General features: G+C 47.2%; 1 protein-coding gene across 2 annotated transcripts in view; it reads left to right on the top strand.

Annotated features, from left to right (window-relative positions):
- The window catches only part of Wdfy4 (WDFY family member 4), a 228,805-nt gene that overhangs the window by 9,167 nt on the left and 194,464 nt on the right, over positions 1-25,174 (top strand). For both annotated transcript variants that reach the window (XM_021643461.2, XM_021643458.2), the window contains exons 2-7: positions 10,373-10,640; positions 16,800-16,914; positions 18,196-18,302; positions 19,567-19,701; positions 20,461-20,650; positions 22,760-22,949. In XM_021643461.2, the coding sequence (XP_021499136.2) occupies positions 10,407-10,640; positions 16,800-16,914; positions 18,196-18,302; positions 19,567-19,701; positions 20,461-20,650; positions 22,760-22,949 (971 nt within the window). In that variant the 5' untranslated portion in view covers positions 10,373-10,406. The remainder of the gene's footprint in view (positions 1-10,372; positions 10,641-16,799; positions 16,915-18,195; positions 18,303-19,566; positions 19,702-20,460; positions 20,651-22,759; positions 22,950-25,174) is intronic.

Here is a 25,174-nt window from a genome sequence, read left to right as displayed (position 1 = left end):
TGTTTAATACTTGCTGATTGCTGGTTCCATTTCCTGGGCAGTTGGGGTCCTATTCAGAAAATCCTCACCGGAACCTACATCCTAAAATGCTCTTTTTAACTCTTTCTTGTAGCGGTTTTAGAGGTTCAGGTCTAACACTGAGACCTATGATCCATTTGGAATTGTTCAGGGTGATAAGTAAGGATCTAGTTTCGTTTTTTTTAAATTTTTTATTAATTACACTTTATTCACTTTGTATCCCCCTGTAGCTCCCTCCCTCCTCCCCTTCCAACCCCTCCCTTCCTCTCCTTTCTCCAAGCATGCCCCTCCCCAAGTCCATTGGTAGGAGATGTCTTCTTTTCCTTCCTTCTGATCGTAATCTATTAGGTCTCATCAGGAGTGGTTGCATTGTCCTCCTCTGTGTCCTGGTAAGGTGCCCCCCGCCTCGGGGGGCAGTGATCAAAGAGCAGGCCAATTAGTTCATGTCAGAGACAGTCCCTGTTCCCATTACTATGGAACCCACTTGGACACTGAACTGCCATGGTCTACATCTGTGCAGGGGTTCTAGGTTATTTCCATGAACGGTCCTTGGTTGGAGTATCAATCACAGGAAAGAACACCTGTGCTCAGATTTTTGGTTCTGTTGCTCTCCTTGTGGAGCTCTTGTCCTCTCCAGATCTTAGTATTTCCCATTTCTTTCCTAAGATTCCCTGCACTCTGCCCAACAGTTGGCCATAAGTCTCAGCGTCTGCTTTGATAGTCTGCAGGGCAGAGCCTTTCTGTGGCAGGCTCCTAACTTGTTCCCTGTTTTCTCTTTCTTCTGATGTTCATCCTCTTTGCCTTTCTGGATGGGGATTGAGCATTTTAGCCAAAGTCCTCCCTCTTTTTTTTCTGCAGGTTAAAATCCAGGTTTCTTACAGCATCATTTGTTGACTGTGTATGTTTGGCTTATTTGCTAAAGATCAGGTATCAGCAGTTACATATATAAACAAACATATCTATGGTGTATGTGTGTGCCAGTACATTGTGCTGTAGAATAACTTGATATCAAGGATTTGTTCAGCAGTGTTTTTATTGCTCAGGTATGTTTGGACTACATAGATCTCTTGTGCTTCCACATGGATTTTAAGATTTCATTAGAGAAATTTCTTTGTGCAGTGGATGGTACTTAATGCAGAAACTCACAGCTGATCACCACGCAGAGCATAAGTGTCTGTGCAGGGTTTAGCCATAAATGGGACATCTCGCTCACACATCCCCATCCCCAAGGCTTAGAAATCACTGAAGAAGAGGGGGAGGAAAGAGTCTAAGAGTCAGAGGCCTGGGAGGACCAGGGTGAACCAGTGTGTTCTGGATACAACAGGACCCCTTCACTCATGAGCTCACAGCAGCCTGTTCAAAATGAAGCCAGTGATCACTAGCATGTAGAGGATGGGATATATAGGACTTGCCACCTACATATATGTATATGTATATGTATATGTATATGTATATGTATATGTATATGTATATGTATATGTATATGTATATGTATATGTATATGTTTTGTCTGTGAGGAGATAACATTCAGGACTTGATACGTAGTAGTGTGTGTGCATGTTTGTGCTGTGTGTTTGTGTGTCTATGCTGTATGTGTCTTGCTGTGTATCTGTGGGGTAAGTGGGGCATGTATGTGGTATGTGTGTGCTACGTGTGTGTATGTGTGTGAATCTGTATGTCTGTGGGGTGAGCAGGGGTGTATGTGTCATGTATGTATATGTGAGTGTCCACAGCTCTGACCCCTGGATACCTATGGCCAGCTTTATGGTTCCTGGGGGAGAAAGAGTCAGTTTTCTTTAAGGGCATGGCTTGTGGGAAGTCTACCACACTCCAGCAGGCAGCCCCACACCCAGGCGTATATGGGCAACATAAATTGAACTGGATGGGTTATAAAAAAAAATAAGAGAAAGGGACAGAAAACTGGAGAAGAATGAGGTGTGCCCATAATCAAAATATATTGTGTGAAATTATCAAAGAATTAACAAAATATTTGCAAAGCTGTTGATATACTTAGTCAACAATGAATAAGAATATATACACATGGGAGAAAAAGAAAATTACATGCTGGAGGCTGGCTAAAATATGTAGCATCAGTAATGTCTACTTGTGTCACAGTATCACAGAGCCCACACCTCTGCCCCTAGCTCCCTGGGCCCATAGTTAGAATCAAGGAGAGAAGCCTCAGGACAGGTTAGGTTAAAGTAACCATGGCAAGGTCGGAGGCTTTGCATCTCTGTCCCCTGTGCCTCTGCCTCGAAAACACAAGCCTTTTAAGAGAAGTAGGACAGCCTTTGGCAGCTTCTGCCAGGGATGCTTGGGAGTGAGGCCTGGCTGAGCACTGTCTTCACCCTCAGGCTTGGGTGGGAGTAGGGGCAGGCAGGAGGGGAGAAGAGGTAGGGAGAAGAGAGGGGTCAGGATCTGTGCCTGAGCAGCAGCTCTGAAGGAAGTGGGTAGGGCCTCCTAGGAAGCAAAAGTGAGAAGAATTACAATTTCAGGGAGAAGAGGTTCTTCAATCAAGGGTGCGCAGGTACAACTTCAGAGCCATTACCCTGCCACCAAAACGAGGGGCTGTTCCTTTCATAACAGGCTGTGACACTAAGTACCCAGGCAGTGCTTGGCAGAGAGGAAGAAAGATCCGTGCCCTCCAGAATGATTGTACCTCTGCACTTGGCAAGAAGGGCATCCTGACCACCTGCCCAAAACAGTGCTTTCATACCAAGAAATGTTCCTTTGCTCACATAATTTAAGATGCCTGAATAGATTGATTTTTGATGGCCTTAATATGATTCATCCCTAAGATATGTTAATGAACCATAGTGGCATTTCATAATTGATAGAAACCTATTTGAGGAAATACAAGCCCTAAAGAGAAATTCTGTTCATGAGTCATGAGAAGTAGAGAAGAAATTGAGGGAGCCCCTGGTTTTACAGTCAGTGTGGCGACTGTAAAGGGACTGGGGAACTGGGGACTGGGGAGGGAGGGGTTACTTCTGGTTTCCAGAGGACTGCTGCTGGCTACGTGAAAGGAGAGGGTCATGATGGGCAGGTTTGAACAGTTTCTTTGCTCAGAACCCACTGGGGATGCAGTGGGAGACTAGACAAGAAAGATAATGGGTCAATATTGCCTTAGGCTTGAAGCTTGGGATTGTCCCTGGAGGATTTGGGGAGCCATGGGTATATCTAAGTGAAGCGGCTCTAGAGGATGGATCCATGTGCCTAAATCTGACAGTGTAGGATGGAGTTTGCCATGGCAAGGTGGAGGAAGGGCTGTGAAGCAGTGATGGACAATATAGCATCTGCCCCTAGCTTCCTAGAGACACCCCAGAGAAATGAGGCACCCAGGCTCCTTCAAATCCACTTGTGTAGCTCTGTATGGGTCCCTTGGCAACTCCCGTTTCTCTTGGGTCCCACTCTCTCACCTCCTGGGCACAAGGAAAAATTAGGTCTGGCATAAGAAATATTCCTAGTACATTAAGAAGTTCTTGTGGGAAAAGAAGAACTAAACATTCTGGCTAAACAAAGATGCAGCTCTCAGAGGAGAAGGCTGAAGTCTGTGAACAGAAGCTTATTTACAAAGCAGACCTGCATGGGCAAACAGCTCCTTAGAGAACATCTATTCAAGCACTGGGGGAGGTGGGTCGGGGCGAGGTTGTGGGTTGGAGGTGATGGTGGGGTGTTACAGGTGGGAAACTGAATCACAGAGGTGGAGAGACTCTGCCCAAAGCTCAGGTCTGATCTTATTTGGCTAGGAATGCATCATGGGTAAAAGTTGGCAATGTGGAAGTTGATACACATACCAAGATACAAAACCAGCCCCTTCTGCAGGATATGGAGAGTTCCTGTATTCAGTTGCTGTTGCAAAAACCACAGAGGTGTGTGCTGGCCTCCAGTGCATCGTGGCCTGGAATCAGAAAAGGGAAGTCTTCAATGTTTAGAAGTTTCTGCAGACCTGCCTGGTTCCTGATAAGGGTGATCCACCTAGTCTTTAGGGGGAATTCCAGAGTGTCTGGAAACAGCCTGAACGGCCTCCCTCTTCTGAGGCCTGTGAAGCAGATTGTAGGACCCTGGCTCTGCTGCTCTCCTCCTAAGGTATGTGTGGCACTTGGCTTGGGTAGGGAGTGGGAAGCCTTGTTCACTGCAGGGGTGTGGGGAGGCACCAAAGGGTTTGATGGGATCTTCTGAGAGGTCAAGTCCTGTGGTGATCTGGCCCTCACCATGTTCCACCTGAGGATTTGGACATTCACAGCCCTTGTGCAGTACCACTGGGGATCCTCTTGCCTTGCTCCCTGACTCTGCTCTTTAGTATGGCCATTTGTTCCATCCCCTGCTGATGTGTTGCCTAATGTAATTCCTAGTCTTTGGGACAGCACTCCCATTCCCAGGTGCTGCTCATTCTCATGATAGTAAATCCTTACATCCAGCCCTGCCTTGGAAAACTCTCAGACTCACTTGTGCACGACTTTGTGACATCATCCAGACCAGTCCTCACTGGGGAAAAAAGACACCATTATCCTGGTCCTTGCTGGGAGAAAACCTGAGATCTGCTGGATCCAGTGGCCAGGCTAGGAGGAAGTGATGTAGGAGAACAGTGGGGTCTTGGGTGGGACCGGGACAGTTCATCTTGCTTTGTGGCTGGACCCTAAAAACTATTCAAATATCACAGTGCAGAATGAGGGAGGGGCTATGTCCTGACTGCTGGTGTTGTGTGAAGGCTGTGGACAAAAAGGAGGGCTGCTTTTTGGACAATGAGTGCATGCTGGGCTTAGGAGCCGATGTCTGGGCTTCACAACAGGGTCTTCCATGGAGCAGAAGAGGCCTGGAGGAAGCTCCTAGGTCAGCATGCAAGCCGAGCATGCTCCTGCAAGCCTAGCAGATAGCTTGGGCTCCAGATAGCACATGCTGCTCTGGGCCCTGGACCGTAATCTACAGGAATTCCAAAGCTCTTGTTGACTCTGCAAATTCTCCTCATGTTCTTCAAACTGCCATTCTCCTATTGTCTGATCTAGTTACTGAGGCTCATTTGTGTGCCCATTTTACTTTAGAGACATCAGTTCTGCCCAGAGTTAATCATTTTTCAATCAGTAATTGATCTCCCATCACCCTTTTGATCCAACGCCTGCCACAGATGTGGCAAATGTTTCTGACTTCTCAGGCTGGAAGAGATTTCATTTCTCTGCAAAGGACTGGGCTTTGTGAGCACACCTTGGGCTGCTGCTTAATGACCCCCTGGCAAAATGACCTCTGTGTCCTCATCTTTACAGAAAGGAAGGGAAGGGCATGCAGTACTGTAGGGAGAATTAAATCATCTGACCATCAAAGCTGGTGACACAGGCCCTGTGTGGAAGAATGAAAAGGAAAGCAGACAGTCACGGCCAGCCCCTCTTCTGTTTTGTAGCTCCTGGTCTAGAGGAGCTTCCTTAGCTCTTGGGAGGCCTGTGATATAGGTGGCAAGCATCTCTATTCCAGGAGCTTTCAAACTGGAAACAGCCACAGGCACAAAAGCGGGGGCAAGATTTTATCTCCTGTTTTATGCAATCAACATTTTATCTCCAGGTGTCGCTCTGCAGTGGAATGAGGCCCAGGGTCCCCTCCAGCAAACCATTGGGGCTGCTCAGATGCCTTCTTGCTCCATACCAGTGGTTCTCAACCTGTAGGTTGCGACCCTCACAGGGGTTGTAGATCAGATATTTATATTACAATTCACAGCAGTAGCAAAATTACAGCAATGAAATAATCTTATGGTTGAGGGTCCCCACAACATGAGGAACTGGATTAAAGGATCGCAGCATTAGGGAGGTTGAGAACCACTTCTCAGGACTATCTCTCTCCTACAGCACCTTCTAGCATCTTAGTGCCAAAGGATGGCAAGTCACATCTCAAGGTCTGCCTGACTGTAACTCAGCAGAATGTCAATAAAACTCAGAACTCAACTCAGGAATGGCAAGAAAATCTCCCTTTCCCTCTTTCCCTGTTTTATGTATATGTTAGTGTGGGTATATGCCCATGTGTGCATGTGCATGAAACCGGTGGTTAACCTTGGGTATTGTAAGTGACGATTAAAACTTACTATTGATCTATCTTTTAGTAAAGCTGCTGTTAATCCTAAACAGCTGTGTAACCAAATCACCACACAGAGACTAGGATTTTTTAATTAACCTAGAACACAATGCTGGGCAATAGTTACTCCATCCTAAACCTTCAAGCTCTCATAGTTTCCTAACATTTAGATTTCCCACATTATATTTGCTTTTTGTGGTATATTAGATCCAGTCCATCTCTCTACCTCGTTCCAAGATCCCTCTCCTGCCTCTGTTCTCCCAGCTCTCATCCATCCCTCTCTCCTCTTCCTCTGCCTCCCACCTTCCTGTCCTCTGGCTCCTCCCTCTCTTCTTGCTTCCTTTCTATTGCTCAACATTGTGGCTAGTTGCTTTATTTTGGCATGTTTACACAAAGTTGAGACAGGTGATGCTTAGAATAAGTATCACAATGCAATTGTGATTGAAACCAGAGAGTCGGGGAGAGAAGTCAGCATTTGAATTCTGGGTAAGGTGTATACGTTTCAAAAGAACATTATACCAACACTTGGGTGTCTTTCTTGACTGCTCTCCACTCTATGTTTTGAGGCTGGATCTCTCACCGAAACTGGAGCTCATGGGTTGGGCTACCAAATGAGCCCCAGAGGTCTGCTTGTCTCCATCTTCCCAGCACTGGGGTTCTAGAAGCGCCCTGCTGCTTCGTCATTTATGTGGGTGCCAGAATGGACCCTGAGGTCCTCCTGCTTGTGTGACAGGCTCTTTACCAGTTGAGGCATCTCCCCAGCCCTCAGAATGTTTCTTTAGCAGGGAAACACCAGCGACTTGAAAGACTTCTTAGGTTCCTGATGTGTCCTTTCAAGATGGCAGCTTGGGGAGAAGAGGCAGGAAATGTAAATGTTTCAGTTTTTAAAAACTGCCTGAGCTTATTATTTCTAGCACCTCTTTAAACATTGCACTTGTTGCACACACACACACACACACACACACACACACACACACACACAGAGAGAGAGAGAGAAAGAGAGAGAGAGAGAGAGAGAGAGAGAGAGAGAGAAAGAGAAATTAAACAAACAAACAAAAATCTTTCAATGTTGTCTGTGGGGCGATTGCCTTGTCCTGACCCTATCTCCAGAGACTCCTTCAGTGGCCTTCACCTTAAACTGATTCCTTTCTCTCAGTAGGAACCAGCGTGGGAGCTTGCCTATGGCACTTGCTCCTCGGTAAAGAGACCATATTAGTGGTTTCTTCTTGATGATTGCTACCCTGACCGACCTCTCTGGTTTTCCTTCCCCTGACAAACAGAACTGAAGTAGATGCAGGTTAGGGTCAGAGGCAGAGGGCTATGGCCACAGCTCTACATCTGAGTCAGAAGCTAATTTCATGGATCCGTATTTGATAGGAACTTCTGTTTCTCAAAAATCTTGGTGTGTTCCTGGGAAGGTGAGTCAAGTGTTTCAGTTCAACAAACCAGCTTCTGCAGCCAGACAGGATAGGCAACATCTGGTGCTTGCCAAACCTCACATCTTACACTCTTTGGCAAGTTTGCTGTTAGACAGGGTCAGTGTTACTTGGTAGTCTTGGCTGCCCTAGAGCATGCTATGTATACCAGAGTGGTCTTAACTCACAGAGATCCTCTTGCCTCTGCCTTCTGAGGGCTGGTTCTAAAGGTGACTGTCATCAGCACACACGTTCTTTTCCAACCTGCTGCCTTGTCTCTCCACTGTTTATTTCTGAGATGGGGTGCTGTTTGGGCTGGTAGGTGGACCCTATGAGTGTGGCCACAGCACGATTGAGCTATGGGGTAGTACACATGCTTCGCAGGGCTGCGTGTTGGGAGGGGGGCTACAGTATGGAGATGGGCCAGCTCTGTAGGACAGCGGTGTGACAGGCACAGAGCGTCTCTCAGTGTTTGGGGAAAGCATGTGGAAATCCTAGAGTGAGGACAATGAGCATGTTCCAAAAGGGACTCAGGAGAGAGAGAGAGAGAGAGAGAGAGAGAGAGAGAGAGAGAGAGAGCATGTGTGTACATGGGCATGCGCGCACATGTGCTGTACAATCAACATGGAAACTGATTCCTTCTTTGGCTCATGTATTCTTTCACGGCATGTGCCCTTGCTAGTGAGGCCATGGAAAGTAGATAGGACCCCCACAAGGAAGCAAGGGGCAAGAACAAACCGGAAACTGACTGCAGAATGGTGTCTATGGAGGGCTCTAAGGAGCAGTCTAGACAGATGGTACCCACGGCTCCTCACTTTGAAATACAACACACAGCTACAAACTACAGGGAGGTGTTTGCTTCATGCCTGTTGTATTTGCAAAATCAGCAGGATTTGAACTAAACTGGGGGTGGCAGGGGAGACAAGAGGAGGTAACAAGAGGGGGAACAAGATCAAAGTGTGCTATGCACGTGTATAAAAATGTCAAAAAATTCAGTATTTTGTAAATGAACGTGAGCTCATAAAACAACTGGGATTATCCAAGACAGTTTGCCTCTGTGCCCAATCCAATGGTGGTGAGAAAAACTCCCAGAAAACATGATCAAGAGCCTTGAAAAATCTGCTACTTTTAGAACTGGCTGTTTTCTTTTAGAAAATTAGAAAAGTATTAATGGTGGTCCTCTGTGCCCTGATTCTTTCATCCAGCATAATAATTTGATATTTATATTTATCAGTTTGTTCATTACATTTTAAATGGGTTAGCAATATTTCACTGCATGGATATACCACAACTTTTTTTTTTTTAATCCATTAAAAAAAAAAAAGGAAAAATGATTTCTGGGAATAAAGTCTGACTTAGCAGTGTCCCGTGGGCACACAGATTTGTGCCTAAGCAAGTTCAGAATGTTTGTGGGGGATAGTTAGTTCTGTCAGGAAATGCAGAGACAACTTGCAGTCCAGTTTTTCCTGCTGTGGTCAGGAGTAACAGACAGGCCTCTGAGTTTGAGATAAGGATATTTGAGAAGGCAATGTTGAGTTTTGGGAGATCTTTGTGCAGGATGCCTAGATTTTACTTCCTAGTTGGAGTGCGTGCCACTCCAGACAAATGACCCACAAGCCAGTGCTGTGCTGTGAACCATCTCTCCTGAGATGTTTGACAATGAAAAGTCAAAGACACAGAGACAAGCGACTTCTGGGTAGGGGCCCCTACAAGGTGAACCAGCTGTAGCTGCTTCCATCTCCAACACTCTTGTTCTTTTGTACCCTGACTTGAGGGTGCTGGCCTTCATAGCTTGATCCTGTATATACATATAGAGGGGCCCCAGCAAGATAAGGGTATCAAGGGTCATTTTGAGGACACAGTCCTCTAAAAACACCAACTACCAAGCAAACAATGAGGAGAGCAAATGAGAAACCTCTCCTTTCAGACTTAAGTGTTAGAAGTTACAATTTAGGTATAAATACATGCCTATTAAAAAGTTTTAAGAATTACGAGTGGCTATGGTTGCATAATTGTTTTCTGTTCACTCCCTCTCTGAGGCCAAATCTTGCTATGGAGTCCAGGCTTCATTATCCAGCTCAGGCTGGCTTTGAATCTGCAATGCTTTTTCCTCACCTTCCCAAGTACTGGGACTGCAGATATGTGCTCCAGGCCATCCTTAGCTATACATATGACATTTAAATACCTAAAAATATGGTTCCAATGCTACATATGGGTATATACACATGCTTATGTGCCAATTGTAGGTTTATATGTAGCATATATATCTTTAACATAGAAATTAATAACTGAATTGTGTGTTGTATGAATTATATCTTAGTTAACACATTTTTTTTTTTTATAAAACACCTAAGACTTTGCAATTTAAAAGATTTATTTATCTTATCCTGGATCCCGGATCCTCTGCAAAAGCAGCGAGTGATCTCAACCTGTGAGCCATATCTCCAGCCCCCGACTTTTTGCTTTTAAAGAACCTCATGCTTCTACTGCTCAAATATTTGCATCTTTTGCATTTCTGCAGTCCTTTAGAAGTAGATAAGCCTGAAGTAGCACCAGGCTTTAGCAACAACCTGATGTACAGTCTCCTCAAGCCTCCTGCCCTGTGGGTTTCCTTAGGAATCCACAGAGAGGATCAGAACACCTGCTCGGCGGCACTGCATCAAAGTGTGTGTAATGAGTCTGCACAGTGCCCGGCACAGGCGGTACTGTTGATTGGATGTGTTAGTCACATCTAAGTCTGAATATTTTTGGGTAATCCTTCCTCATTTGAGTAGGGTTCAGAAACTTAGCTAGGTGCCCTCCCCGAAGCTGAATTGAATAATGTTGGACTTTTCTCCCAATCAGTCATCAGGAAGTGACATAGAAGGATTTTTCGTTTTCAGTTGTTGTTCGGGATTCAGATCTACTTTGCCAAGGATGGAGGCTGAAGATCTTTCAAAGCCTGAGGACAGACCTGAGGACCCAGGTTCCCGAAAGGAAGGCCAGACCCCTGCTGTGAAGCCTGAATTTCCACTAGAAGGGCCGTGTCCTGGACCCACTGTCCTCTGGGATATGCTTGAAAACAAATTTCTGGAATATCAGCAGCTACTGCACAAGAACCCAGAAGAACGCCGGAAGAACTTGCTGAGCCTTCTTCCCCTGTTCCTAAAGGTCAGAATCCAAAATTTGATTTAATTTTTATTTGGCTGTAGAACTATAGCTATTTGCGGGGTACAGCGTGATGTTTTGAAGACCACCTGGTATTTAGTAAGCTGTATTCAGCTTTTGTTTCTAGTGAGGTCATGCACAAGTCACATTTCTAGCTATCTGGAAACACATGCCATTGCTAACATGGAGGCGCCGCTGCTCTTCCGGACCGTAGGCTGACACAGTGCTTTGAGGATACTTGAGGGATGGCTAGAAACAAAGCTGGTTTGACTATCAACATGACTGGTCTCTGATGAGCCCAGAGAAGGCTTGTTCTTGAGTCGTTATAAAGTACCATAAACAGCATGGCTTATAAACAATATGAAAATCACTTTTTAATTTTTTTGAAAAAAAATTGGTGGATATAATAATATCAGGAACTGGACAGTTGAAACTCCCAAAAGTATATAAAAATCCCTGAGTTACTTCATTTGATGGAGGTGGAATGTCTAAACTTGACTCTCATTTTGGGGCTAAGGAAAAATAAGGTGACCTAGAATGTTCTTTGAATGAAGGCAATGTACACACACGAGTTTGAGTTGCACCTGCTTGGAAAGGAATTATTTCCTGAGGTGTGGGGACATGCCTGACTGTCCCCACAGTCAGAATAGCTACTTTGTCAGTCAGACTAATGGAGAAGGGGGTGAGCCTTGTGCAGGTCAGGCTTGGTGAAGGTTAGCACTCACACATGCTTTAACTCAGTGAGTCTCGAGAAGGGCAGAGGAGCCACCAACCGATGCAAGATTTTGGTTATCGTTTTGGTAAGAGGAAGGCCTACGGGGAGTCTGAAGGAGATGGAATTCTGGCAGGGGCAGACCTGAGAGGTGAGTCAGAAATCAAGTTCACAGGCTCTTCCCTGTGGTTGGGCTCATGACTCCTTTGCACATGAAGAAGAGTTCTCAGCCAGGCCAGAGTCAACAATGTCTTAATCCTGACCTAGGGTTTCTCTCTCTCCCCCTCTCTCTCTTTTAATAAAAAGATTCATTTATTTATTATGTATACAATGTTCTGACTGTGTGTACACCTGCATACCAGAAGAGGGCACCAGATCTCATTATAGATGGTTGTGAGCCACCATGTGTTTGGTGGGAATTGAACTCAAGACCTCTGGAAGAGCAAACCAATGTTCTTAACTTCTGAGCCATCTCTCTAGCCCTTTCTTTCTTTTTAGTTTCACCTTGTTCTGTTTAGCACTACTCGAACTACACAAAGATGGCCACTGACTTACCATGGTTTGACTCATGATACTTCAGCTTTATGTGCAAAGTAATATGCGGTCACCCACAACTGGATTTTAGATTTAAAATTCTTACCTTCTCTGAGGCTGGCAGTGTCCTCTCTCACTGTGCTGGACTGAGGCCATTGGTCCCAGCTCTTGATCAGCTGAGGTACCACAGCTGACCACTGATGCAGTGCACGCTCAGCAGGCCTGCTATGTTTGGTGTATTTTTATTTACAGTGGGTTTATTGGGATGCAGACCCCTTGTACGTCTAGGAGCAGAATAGAAACAAAAGGCACCTGAAGGAAAGTGATGCCCCAGGTTCAAGCACTTAGCAGGTGGCAGAAATAAGACCTTCAGGTCGGTGTTGTGATGTCAGATGGACCTAGACAACACTAACCAAGCTCTGTCTGACCCGACACTCAGCTAAGTGTTTACAGTTCGCATCATAAACCCATGGATGCTAATATTGACCAATGTTAATACCAGCTCTGTAAGTGAGGAAATAGAAGTCTGCAGATGTTGAGCAACCAGTCCAAGTTCATCCAGTTGTTATCTGGGAGCAGAGCTGAACTGAAAGTCTGTCTGAAGTCAGCATTGCTAACCACTGGGCTCCCTTGCTCAGTGCTTGAGTTTGTAGGGTGGGGCCTATCTGCTTTCCCTTTTTCTTGGCCCATAATGGCACACGACGCAATGACTTTGTCTGTCTAGGGCCTTACTTTTCTCTTGGTAACAAAACCGTTACTCCCTGTACACACGATGTTTCTGATGCTGACTCCAGGGTGCTGAGGGCAGGAAAGAGGTGTTAATACATCACATAGGAAGCAACACGGGGCCAGTGGCTTCTGCAGCACACACAGCCAGGTTGTCAGGACTGCTGTTCTTCGTCTGAGCAGAACTGTGGCCTTTGGATTTTGACAACTTTCTCCATCAGAGGATCTCATCTTCAGTAGATGGGAAACACTCCAGGTCATTCAAAAACACTGTGATAACAGTTACAGGACCAATGCTGTAGGCCTCACTGATGAAGACTGTTCTTAGCATCTGTGCTTTGAGAAGAGCAGGAAGGAAGGCAGAGAGGGCCCAGAAGTGATTGTAAAATCCCCCAGTGTCTGGAGCTGGGGAGGTACACTGGGGAAAAGGGGGGTCTGTGGATGTCACGCTCTGTGAATGATCTCACACGTAAGAAGGGAGGTCTGCTCTATGGCCATACCACCCTGAACACACCCAATCTCGTCTGATCTCGGAAGCTAAGCAGGGTCAGGCCTGGTCAGTAACTGGACTGAAGATGGAAGAAGGGAGGTCCGTGTTCCTTCTTTTTTTAATATTTCTTTTAACTTGTGAGACTATAATATAGTTGCATCAGTTCCCCTATTCTTTGTCTCCCTGTATACTCTCTCATATACTCTTCCTTGCTGTCTTTCAAATTCACAGCCTCCTTTTTCATTAATTGTTGTTTTACACACACACACACACACACACACACACACACACACACACACACAGCATTTCTTTTTGTTTCAGTAAAAGCTTTGGTATACCACCTTAAAAAAATATAAACACACACACATTCCTAAATACAGAAATATACCCGCTCACTCTGTGTAATGCTACTTCTCTGTATATGTTTGCAGGCCTGGCCATTTGGTATTAGATCACCAATTGGTGTGCTCTTCCTGGGGATGACTGTTGCTCCTAACCTAACATTCTTTAGTTACCTTAGTTCTTTGTTCAGGTTTGGGATCTCTTGGACTTCCCCTTGTCCACATCAGTATATCTATTGCTGTGTCCTTGTTCATCTCGTGCTTAGTGAGCCATGCTGGTGAGACTTCACGAGTGTAGCTTCTGACATTTCTAGAAGACACAATTTCACAGCAAGCTCCCTGATCCTCTAACTCTTTACACTCTTTCTTCCCTTTCTTCCTCAATAATGCCTGAACCTTAGGTGTGGGAGTTGCATTGGAGCTGTATCCGTTAGGACTGGGATCCACAATGCTACCTTTACTGCAATCTTCTTCTCGAATCTAAGTGAGTTTTGGTGGCTTGGCTAAAAGAATAGGGAAGAAAAACATTTATCGGCATAGGCTCGGGAGACTCATGTGGCTACCTCTTGTCACTTGGAATGCTAGACACTTACTTGTAGAGTGTTGCTGCCAAGCAGAGGAAGATTAGACAATCCCGAGTAAACAGCCCTGTGGACAGGAATATGTTCATTCATCTCCCATCTCTCTCTCTGTGTGTGTGGGGGGGTATGCACGCATGTTCACTCTTAACTAACTACTGATTGGCGTTTGTATCATTAAATATGGTCGTTTCAAAATTAGATCTACGACACTTGAATAAAGTAAGTAACACTGAATATAACCACAGAGACAACCAACAGTTATTTTCTAGTGTGATTTCCAGAGGGGACAGGAAAGTCAGCCTCTCTCCTAGCTCACTCCTGAGTCTATTTCTACCTTGCAGTGGAGACCGGCCATGGTTTACTCTCACCTTGGGAGAACTGCAGCTTCGTTGTTTTAGCAGAAGCTTTGCTCTACCTCTTTTACTTCTGTTTTTAATTTACAAATGATGTTGTCCATGGTGTCACACCAAGCAGGAAGCCTTAGGAATTGCCGAAACTCAATGGCAGACCTACCAGACCACAGCTAGAGTAACAGTACCATGGTCAGGCAGGAAACCCAACCACACTGTTTGTCCTGAGATGCTGAGGTTTCCTCCCATCTCTTCATGAGCTTTTGTCTTTGTTTATTTTCCTTTGGAGATCATAGCATCATTTTCTTTGTTGCCTGAGAAGAGAAGGGACAGCCACAAGGCATGATGGTGCAGCTTAGTAAATAAAAGTTTTTTTGTTTTGTTTTGTTTTAAATATTGAGCAATATTCTCTCAGCATGCAAGTCCCAGTTTGGAAAAAAAATTAGGGTCTTTTGGAAGCTGCTTTAACTCTTTGGGGTCTCCATGGTACCATTCAGTGAATGACTGGCTTTGTGCATCAAACTGCACCCTGGCGGCCTGAAAGAGTTAAAGCAGCCTGGAGAAAGCGCCCATCACAGTCCCAGGAAGAAGCTGTGCCTTGGGAGCCCTGGCTCTGAGTACAATTACTGCTCAAGTCACAGTGGTCCTATTTGCTTTATTGTCGCGTGCCTCCAGGATTCCCACTGCTCCCGAGACAATATCCATGCTCCAGAGTCAATGGCCTGAAAATTGGTCTTTGAAGGCTTGGAAATACGGGGAGGAGGTAAGGAGTTTATTTGAAAGTTTGCGCAGCAGAGTTCATGGTCCTGGGGAAGGACAGTATCTTACCTCTGAAATTCCAAGATCAGAGGACTGTTTTCCGTCTAGAGATAACATGTATGAGTGACTGCTGGTTTCCAGCTGTGATAGTTATGGCTATGAAAAGGTTACTTGGTTGGGCTCCTCGTGGGTGAAAGAATTCAACTCCTCCTCTTCCTCTTTCTATTTTCCTTCTCTGTCTTTTTCTCCTCTCATTATCTTTCTTTTTGAACACAGTCTCATTATGTAGCCCAGGCTGGCTTTGAACTTGTTATCCTCAGCCCGTGAGTGCTGGTACCACAGGTATGTACCACCATGCCTGTCTGAAACAACTTAACTCTGGAGGCTGAATTTTAATAGATTCTTTTGCTTAATCCCTCCTTCACTCTATTCTAGTTTCATTTCTATTGCTATGACAAAATGCCCTGACCAAAAGCAACATAGAGGAAGAAAGGGTTTATTTAGCTCATAATCCCAGAATGCAGTCCACCACTGAGGGGAAGTCAAGGCATGATTAAACTCAAAAACTCAAACAATTAGCCACATCACATCTCCTATCAAGGCCAGAAAGAAAAGAAGGCACTCATGATGCCTGCTTGCTTGCACTTGGCTTTATCCTGTCTTCCATGGTTTGAAATCCCTGCCAGGGGAGTGGTGCCGTCTACAAGGGGCCGAGTCTCTATCAGTTAACAACCCAAAGAAATCCCCACAGACATGTGTACAGGCCAACTTGATTAGAAATATTTTCATTCAGGCTTTCTGAGTCAAGGTTGTGGCAAGTTTGACATTTAAAACTAGCCACCACGCTCCATGTGTCTAAAAGTAGCGCCAACTTCAAAGCCTGGTTCGAAGGTTAGTGGAAATAAGACCATGATATTATGCACTTGGGCGTCATTATTATTGTACATTGTGGGTATTGTGATAACACCTGTCAAATGTTTGTTGAAGACAAACTGTGTCCAATAGCCATCAGCAGTTTTGTTGTTTTATCAAAGCTCTGAAGCATTATCATATCTTCTTTCATTTACAATCCTTTGCCAGTTAGGTCGGTATGTATAGACTAGAAAATTTAAAATACAAAACAAAACAAAACAAAATACAGTATTTAGCTCAAAACGTAGCAGAGGAATCCTCACCACCTAGTACATAAGAGATGGAGGGGCTTATTATGGTTTACAGTTCCAGGGCACAGCCCATCAGAGGTCATGGCAGCTGGAATGTGAGGCAGCTGGGCGCATTGCATTTCCAGTCGAGAGAGAGAGAGAGAGAGAGAGAGAGAGAGAGAGAGAGAGAGAGAGAGGAACATTGTTGCTTCATTCCCTTTCTTCTCATTACTCAGTCTGGGCCTAATACACTGAGAGATGATGCCCACATTTATGTGTGTCTTCCCACTTCATTAACCCAGTATAGAAAACTCCTCAACACTCCCACAGAGATGAGATGCCACGATGTCTCCAGATCTTGCCAAGTGACAACCGAGGCCAACCACTGCAGTGGATGATGGGTGGCTTTTTGGTTATACCTGGGGCAGGAAGTGGAGCCTTTGGATGGCTGGAGGCAGGCCAGGTGACTTTGGTGCATGGCTGGTTGCATTGCGCTCTCTAACTGGAGTCTGTTCGTTGCCTTTCAGGCCTGGGAACACTCTGTGGGGATTATCTGCTTTCGCAGTCTCCAAAGGCTGGCAGAAGACGTGTCTGACCAGCTGGCCCAAGAAATACAACAGGCACTTGCGGGAAAGCCCGCAGGTAAAAAAAGAGAGTCTAGAGTGCACGAGCGCACAATGGCGAATAAAGTTGGCTGCAAACCGACCCTCCTCACAAATTCCTTGGCTCTCTTCTGCAAGGAGAGTGGCATGGACCTGGGAAAAGGCAGGGGCACAGGAAGGGGCTGATCCTGTGACACAGGCACATGCAGTCCCAACATAGAGAGTACACATGTGTGTGTATGCACACACACACAGAGAAAGAGAGAAAGTCATGCCAGACACACTCCATCCACAGACACACAGTCACATTGTCACTACATGAGCACACATAGACACATTGCACACATAGACACAAAACATAAAAATTTCACACCGAGATGCTCATAGTCACACACTTAAGGCACACTGTGCACCGCATACATTCTGCATACCACACACAGAGACACTCACACAGATTCTGCATTCAGATATCACACACACTTCCACATGGACACAGTTATGCTGTGTGCTGCATGCATAAACCCCAAACAAAACTGCTTTCCACACACACACACACACACACACACACACACACACACAAACAGCCATCCGAAACACTGTCCGTTCAGACCCTAAACATGTGTGCTCTGCACAAACAGAGACACACTAACAGTCATGCTATGCACGTCGCACACACCGCACCACACGCAGAAACTATACATTTTTTGGATGCACATGCACACAGAAAAATCTCACACACAGAGAAGAAGAGGCTCCCAGGTCATACACAGAAAGTATATGTATGGATACAGAACCTCACATAGAGGCACGCCCAGAGAGCTTGGTCTGGTTAAAACACTGAGGCCAGAGAATGCACATTTTATTTGAGCTCCTGATTAGCATTCTTCCGTCACGTGAGCTGGCCCCTGGAGGCTGGGCAATGTGCCACAGGGCCTGTGGGCTGAGGGACAGGGGAAATTTCAGGTGGATGGAAGCTTGGGCCTGGGATAGATGGCTGGGTCTTCAGCAGTGAAAGGTGTTGGGTGATGAACAAAGTGGGAGTGAAAAGTCTGGACTGTAGAGGTCCAATTGTGGAGGGGCTAAGTTAATACTCATGGCAATAGGGAACTATGGATGACTATTATGGGTAATAAAAGCTGCCCCCTCCAGGGTTATTAATCTTGAGGAGGGTAATGTTTGGGGCATACTCCAGTAGCCTTGAGGTATGTGGGGAAGGAGGCCTGTGCTCTGCAGCAGGACACAGACTCATCTTTGGGGAAGAGGAGGTCCTGGAAGCTGGGGGGAGAGGATGCATCACCAACCAGCTTTTGACATCTTGCAGAGCAAGCCCGGGCTGCAGTTGGGCAGCTACTGCGGTGGAAGAGTGATGTGGATCAGGATGGCTACCTGCTCCTAAAATCAGTGTATGTGCTCACGGGGACAGACTTGGTGAGTTCTGGGCCTCTCAGGTGCCCCCAGGTACCCCTATCTATGGACAGAGAGAGTTAAAGTCCAGCACAGGGCAGTGGCCTGTCTCCTCCCATTGACTTATCCAACTCCCTTCTCCCTTTCTGCTGTCATACATGGACTCCTGGGCCGCAGGTTCAGGCTTGGGCCCTGCTTTCTCAGTGGACAAGCCGTGTGCAACCACAAGCCAACTACTTCACTCCTGCCACTTGGCTGTGCCCTCTTTGTGATCTTAGATGCTGGGTTAGACAGTCCTCTCTCATAGGGTCAGTGTGAGAAAATTTATGGCTGAATTTACCAACAGCTCCCTACCAGTAAGGGCCAGGGTGGGGGTGTCCCATGCATGGGGCCTATTAGTCCTCTGGGGACCCTGAGCTGGATGATGGAGGCACATGGAGAAGACAGGCTTCCTGTGTGGAACCCCAGTGCATCACCCCGGAGCGCCTGCCCTGGGCTCCATGTTCCTTCCCAGCTGGTCCGGCTGGAATGAGGGTCACCTCTCGGCTCTAAGTGTAGTGTGCCCCACGCTGGCCGGGGTTGTGTCCTCTCCTGACGGAGCTGGGTGTCTCAGGCCACCTCTTGAGTGGTTAGTGGGTGAGAGGCTAGTTTCCTCTCAGGAACTCTGGCAGTTGTGATCATCAGTAGAAATGCCCAGAGACCCTTGCAAGATGGGCCAAGAGATGCACAAAGGCAATGGGAGTGAGAATCTGTGTGTAGGGACCATGCAAGGGACCCGTAGACCATGCAAGCTGCTGCTGTGGGGTGCAGCAGCCCTCAGCATGCAGTGTTAGGTAGGTGATTGGATGTCTGTGTGGAGCTGGGCTGGTATAACCTGTCATGGCTGTCTGAGGCAGGTTGACAGCCTTATCATAGATGCTAGCTGTAGGGGGACCCCTGACTTGTACTCAGTGTTTGTCCTTGGGGGTATGTGTCTGCAGTCTAAGCGAGACTTTATGTCCGCAGAAGCAGACAGCCCTGAAGCAGTGAGGGAAGTTAAGAGCTGTCTGTTGAGGAGGACAAGTGTCAGAGGGAGTCAAGAAAAACCAGGGCTCCACTGGTCAAGGGAAGGAATTAGCTTTCAGAGAAGCAGTTCCTATAGGTGGGTCCGTGGTCACCTGCATTTCCCAGTCAAGGACAGCGAAGGCGGAGGTGAGGGGAAGTGGCTTTTCTACAGTTCCACAGATGTGGGGCTCCATGCAGGTGAGAGTTACCTCTGCCCCCAGTGACCTGTGATCTTCCCTTGCAGGAGACTCTGGGCAGAGTGGTGGATTCAGGGCTTCCAGCCCTGCTCCTGCAGTGCCTGTATCTCTTCTTTGCGTTTCCTGTGGAAAAGGATGAGCTTTCGGAGAGCGATGTTCAAGGGCAGAGGATATTTGTGCAGGTGAGTAAGCAGGGCCCTGGCCTCCTCTTGCCCTGAGCTTGCTTTGCAAGGGCCAGGCTCTTGGCTGCTCCCGAGAGGTTTCTGTCTCGGCCTTAGTTTCCAAGCGCCTTGTCTTCTCTGGCACAGCTCTCCCTGTGTCTCCACTCTGCAAAGCCTGGGTGGCCGCAAGATGATTTTCCCTTTTTCTCTTCAGGGCATCTATGTGTCAACATCCTCATTCCCCTCTGCTCCCTGTGAAGAGTGGGGTCCTCCCCCAACTTGGCTCCCCTCACCACCCCAGACTTCCTTCCACCTGTGCTCTCAAGTTCCACCTCCTCCCTGGCGTCTGGAAGGGCCTCTTTTACGGACCTTTCCCCTCAGTCCGACTTGCAAAATAGGAGCCAGCATTTTCTAAAAAAGTCACAGGCACCACTTGATTCATCACTTCTGAGAAGTGAATCACTGAGTGTTGTCATTCAGCACTGCATGAGTATCAGAGAGTAGAGGTGTGCGGGGCTCCGATGGTTCAGGTCAGTCAACCGTGTGACTTCTTGATATGCTCAGGAGGCACATGACTTACAGGAAGCTGTTTTTGTAAGCAGGAGCAGGATGCGTCTTTCCTAGCTGGCTGTGTGCTCAGTGCTGGCTGGGGATAGAGGACGTTCCGGCACACTATCCACCCCCTTCTGCTGAGGAATGGCTGTCAATGCAGCCGAGAAGCCAGGAGCAAACTGCCATCGGAGAGTCCTACCTAACCTCCTTGTTTTGTGTTCCTCCCAGATGCTGCTAAACATTTGCAGCGAGTCTCGGGGTCTGGAGGGACTTCTCTCGGGAAGCGAGCTCCAGTCTCTGCTGATCGCTACCACCTGTCTGCGGGAACACAGCTGCTTCTTCTGGAAAGAGTCTACCTTCTGTGTGCTGCGGGCAATCTCCAAGGCTCAGAGCCCCAGCGTCATCCAATACATGCGATGTAGGTTCCAGGAGACCAGGTGTGGGCTGGGGGGGTCATTCAAGGGGTTCCTTTAGCTCGGAGCAAAGCTCCAGGGCCCACGGGCTCTGTCAACATCGGTGCAGGTTTCTGGAAAGAAGAATCGAATGGCCAACCTGCCCAGGACAAGACCCTAGATGGTGTGACTCCATTTGTGAAAATGTGTGCTGTTCCCCTCTGAGCGTCACTGGAGGAGGGGCGAAGGGGGGACTCATTTACCATGTGCCTACTCCCAGACAGCATGCAGGGCCTGCCCATTACATCAGATGTTGGAGGCAGATGTTGGCATGGGGAAAGTGGCACTCAAGAGTGATAGAAGATCTTGATAAACTGTTTTTAAGCAGGGGCATGTCTGACTCCTGCACCTTAGGGCCTTGTTGGGGGCATGTCTGGGGTGAAGGCTGGAAACTCTGGAACCACAAGCAGGCTAGAAACTCTGCCGAGTGATCTCACGTCCACAATCACGGGAGAGCCCTGCTTGTCTCATCTATAAGGCGGACAGAATGATAGCGTTGATTGCCTTGCACTGTTATGATTTCCAGTGGGTGCTGACATACATGTACCTAGACAGCACATGGCACATTGCCCTCAGCTTCCCATCCGTCACTTGGGTTTTTATTGGAGATGAAATGCTTTGTGAGCCAGTTCCATTAGCTCTCTCAGGGGCCCTCCTTAGCATTCCCTGCCACTGCAGGACCCACATAAGCTCCAGATAAGCATGCAGAACTCTGGGGCTGCACACCTCTAAAAAGGACGCCTCCCACCCCTCTGCTCACCTCCCTCTTCCCAGTGTTTTCTCAGCTCTCCCAGTTGAGCATGGCAGCCATCTTGGAACACAACATTTCTTGGGTTGATCCCGGAAAATGGGCATTTTGGGCAAAGCTGGGTTACTGAGCGGCTAATATCACCTGCATGTTCACAAATATGTGGCCTGTGATTTGCCTTCTCTCTGTAATAAGGAACATCTACTGGTTAGAATTGGGAAAGCCCACCACGCTTTTTTCTTTCTTTTTTTTTTTTTTCTGTAAATCAGTCCTTGGAGGAGATGCCATTGGGTTCAAATCCTTCTGTGAGTTCAGTCTATGCTTATAGTTGAAGCTAAGTTGTGCCTGGACATTTCAGTCTCCTTCACCCTCCCCATGGCTAGAGTCTGAGTGGGCTAAGGAAAGGCTGCAGGCATGGATCACAGGGGTCTCTGACTGTTGTCTTCTGCTGACCAAGCCAAGGCTTCAGAAAGCTTCCTCCCCAGGACCACTACGTCTAGAGGCTTCTTACGGGTATGGGCACTCTCTATAGGCCTGTGGGGCTAGCAGGTGCTTTGAAAGGAGCTGGCCTGCCAGTCTCCACCTCATCAACAGCTACTCTTGGGCCCTTGTTAGGCCCTTGCCACAGGGCCCACGTTAGGCACTTTAGAGTCCTTACAGCTGAGATTCTGATCCTGCATCCTCTCAGTTCCACTTTTGTGACTTTCCTGCCTCTTAGAAGAGTCTCCCACTCATGCAAATGCCACTCTGAGGGCATCTTTCTTCTGACTCAGACCTTCCTGTCACTTCCCACCGCTCCAGGTGCCCAACAAAATCCGTGGCAGGCTCTTCATGGGTAGATCCCACCTCCCCTTTTCCCCACAGCTCACACCTCTGCTTGAATGCCCTGGCTTCTCTCAAGTTTCCGAAACATTCCCTCTCCTTCTGCCACCGTCCGCCTCATGCACTGCTCCTTCCCGGGACTTCTCATCAAGCTGATTTTTGCTCAACTCTCCATGCTTGGCTCTGTGTTGCTTTTTAATGTTTTCCCACAGTGCTCCTGTCTTACATGGCATCTCATTATCTAGGGACTAGGACTCTCTTACAGCTTGGGAAGGAGGAGCTCACAGTCTGGCCCCCCTCCAACCCTGGTGTCAGTTGCTCTCAGGAAGGTCCTTCCCACAGGGAGCCTCTTCTGGAATCCAAGAGCCTGCAGAAAATATTCTCAACTTACTCTCACTCAAGTCTTACTGTATAAGTTGAAGTGGAGGTAGATGGGGGGAGAAGGGAGAGCAGCAGCAAAACCTTATGCTTCCTGGCTCAGCAGGGCGGTGCTTCTCTCCCACAGCTGCTGACTGTGTCCGACTCTCAGTTCAGAACCTCTCCAAGTTGGCAGACACTCTCCCTGCACCCGAGGTGAGCGAGGCTGTGAGCCTCATCCTGAATTTTGTGAAGGACTCCTACCCCATCTCCTCTGCGCTGCTCCTGGAGTTTGAGAGCGGGGAAGGCTACCCTCTGCTACTCAAGGTACTGCTGCGGTAAGTGGCCTGGTGAGCGGGGAGGGAAACGTGACCCACTCGAGCTGTAGTGCTCAGTGTTGTCTTGATGCTTTGGTGGGAGACAAATAGCAAGAGTGTTTCAGCATATCATGGAATTCAAGGCTCCTAAGAGCGTGGTAGGAAGACCTCGTCCTGCAGCAGTAACTCAGCATGCAGAGAGACATGGAAACCATTTCTTTAGGGAATCAGTGAGTGACAGTAACAACCACTTCAGCTAGTCCATTGAATGGCACACAACACCTGCCTGTTGCTGGCCTGACTCCCACCTCTTAGAGCCCATGGGAGTCGCTCAGATGCTTTCTGGGGTCTGCTGAAATATACCCTACCTCAGTGTTTGGAGGGCTGTGTAGGAAGCACGCCATGCCCCACCTTCAGCTCTCCACCACCGTTGGAACGGATGGGTAACTACCCCATAAAGTTGTCCTCTGTACGCTTCCACTCCACGCTCTCACAAACCCCCGGTACAGTCATCCGGGGAGACAATCACTGAGAACGCCTCTCAGTGAGCTTCCTTTCGCTTGCCACCTCACAAGGCCTGTTCCCTGCTTGTTGTTTCTGAGATCAACCCTTAAGTGAAGGCCTTTTCTCCCAGACCTATGAACTGTGGGAAAGGCTTCGTGCATCTGGGGCTGGATCAATTTCTCCACTCTTTGGGTTAGGGTGCCTAGGTGTTAGCATGAGCACTGGATGGAAATAAACAGAAATCCTTCTGTGGCCTGAGCTCTTCCACTGAAGCTGGGGAAGCTGCTTCGGGACAAGGCTGTGTACATTCCTTTGGGCTTGGCTTGGCTTCTCCTCAGTGGAGTGGACCTGAGCAAGGTCTTTGACAGACTTCATGATAGAAGCATGCTTCACATGCACTGGAGGAGATTTGGATGAGAGAGGCTGAACGCTCTCAGTGAAGAATCTCCATCTCTACAAGGCTTCAATAAAGCAAAGCTGTCCTTCAAAGAGATGTTAAGAATAAATGTTTTAGGTATACCATTCCTGCACAGTAAGCAGCCTGGTTAGTGGCCAGATGGCTGTGGACACTGTGGTGCCCTAGATAGCATTTTTTATATGTTTCCTCTGTTCAGTAGCTGGGCAGCTTTTCCTAGGCTTTTTATAGAGGACAGAGGGAAACCAGTGTAAGGAGGTGGCTGCCCAGCTTACTGCCTTCTCGCCCTACCTTTCCAGGAGCCATGTTTCACGTGCTCCTCACTTGTAAAGGGCAGAGCCGGACAGACTCCAGGGGCCCTCCTGCCCTATAAATAGAGAAAGACACCTCCTGACCATTGTCAGGTAAACATGGACGCCATCAGCCATAGGCTGGGCATGAGGAAGACTTCAGAAATCCACATCTTTCCCATGCTGTCTAGGTTTTCTTTTTCCTCCCTGGAAACAGCAAGCCTTCCATTCTGGAGGTGCCCTCTGCTCTGTGAGCCTCTTAAGTTCTTGCCTTTTGGGAATCCAGCCACAGAAAGCAGCCGTTCTCTAAACAGGACTATGCTCCCTCACAGGTTCCTCTGTGTAGCAGTCTTTGCTCACTGACAGAGCTCCAGTGGACATTTTCAGCAATGGATCTTACAGAACCAGACAAATACATGTTTTCTCATCTACATACATACTGATAATCAAGCTGAATCTGTAAATTGTTCACAGTAGGAGGTTAACAATAATTAATAGCAAAATACTATATTTATATGGTAGCCATATTATAACAAGTTAATTTAAAGTATGACATTTTTATTTCTGGAATTCTTAGTTGATCTCTCTCTCTATGTGTGTGTGTGTCTGTGCTTTGAAATTTTATTTTATCTTCTTTTATTTTGATAAGGTCTCATGTAATGCACGCAAATAACTCAGGCTGGTCTCAAGCTTTCGATACTATTAAGGACGATCTTGAATTTCTGATCCTCCTGCCTCCACCTTCCGAATTTCGGGATTATAGGTAAACATCACCACAACTGCCCTTATACAGTGTTAGGGATCAAAACCAGGGCACCATGAATGCTAGGCAAGCACCCTACCAACCGACCTACACCCCAGTTCTAGTTGATGTCTTGAGGCCACAGCTGACTAATGACAATAGCACTGTAGAGTGCAAAGCACAATAAGAGGGAGTCAGAGAGATGGCTCAGTGGTTAAGAGCCCTTCCTTGCTGCTCTTGTGGAGGACCATTTTCAGTTATAAACACCTACACGGTGGCTTACAGCCACCAGTAA

The sequence above is a fragment of the Meriones unguiculatus genome, chromosome 9 (assembly GCF_030254825.1).
Source record: "Meriones unguiculatus strain TT.TT164.6M chromosome 9, Bangor_MerUng_6.1, whole genome shotgun sequence".
Lineage (NCBI taxonomy): Eukaryota > Metazoa > Chordata > Mammalia > Rodentia > Muridae > Meriones > Meriones unguiculatus.
Note: the sequence above shows the minus strand (reverse complement) of the source record. Positions and strands in the feature narration are given on the sequence as shown.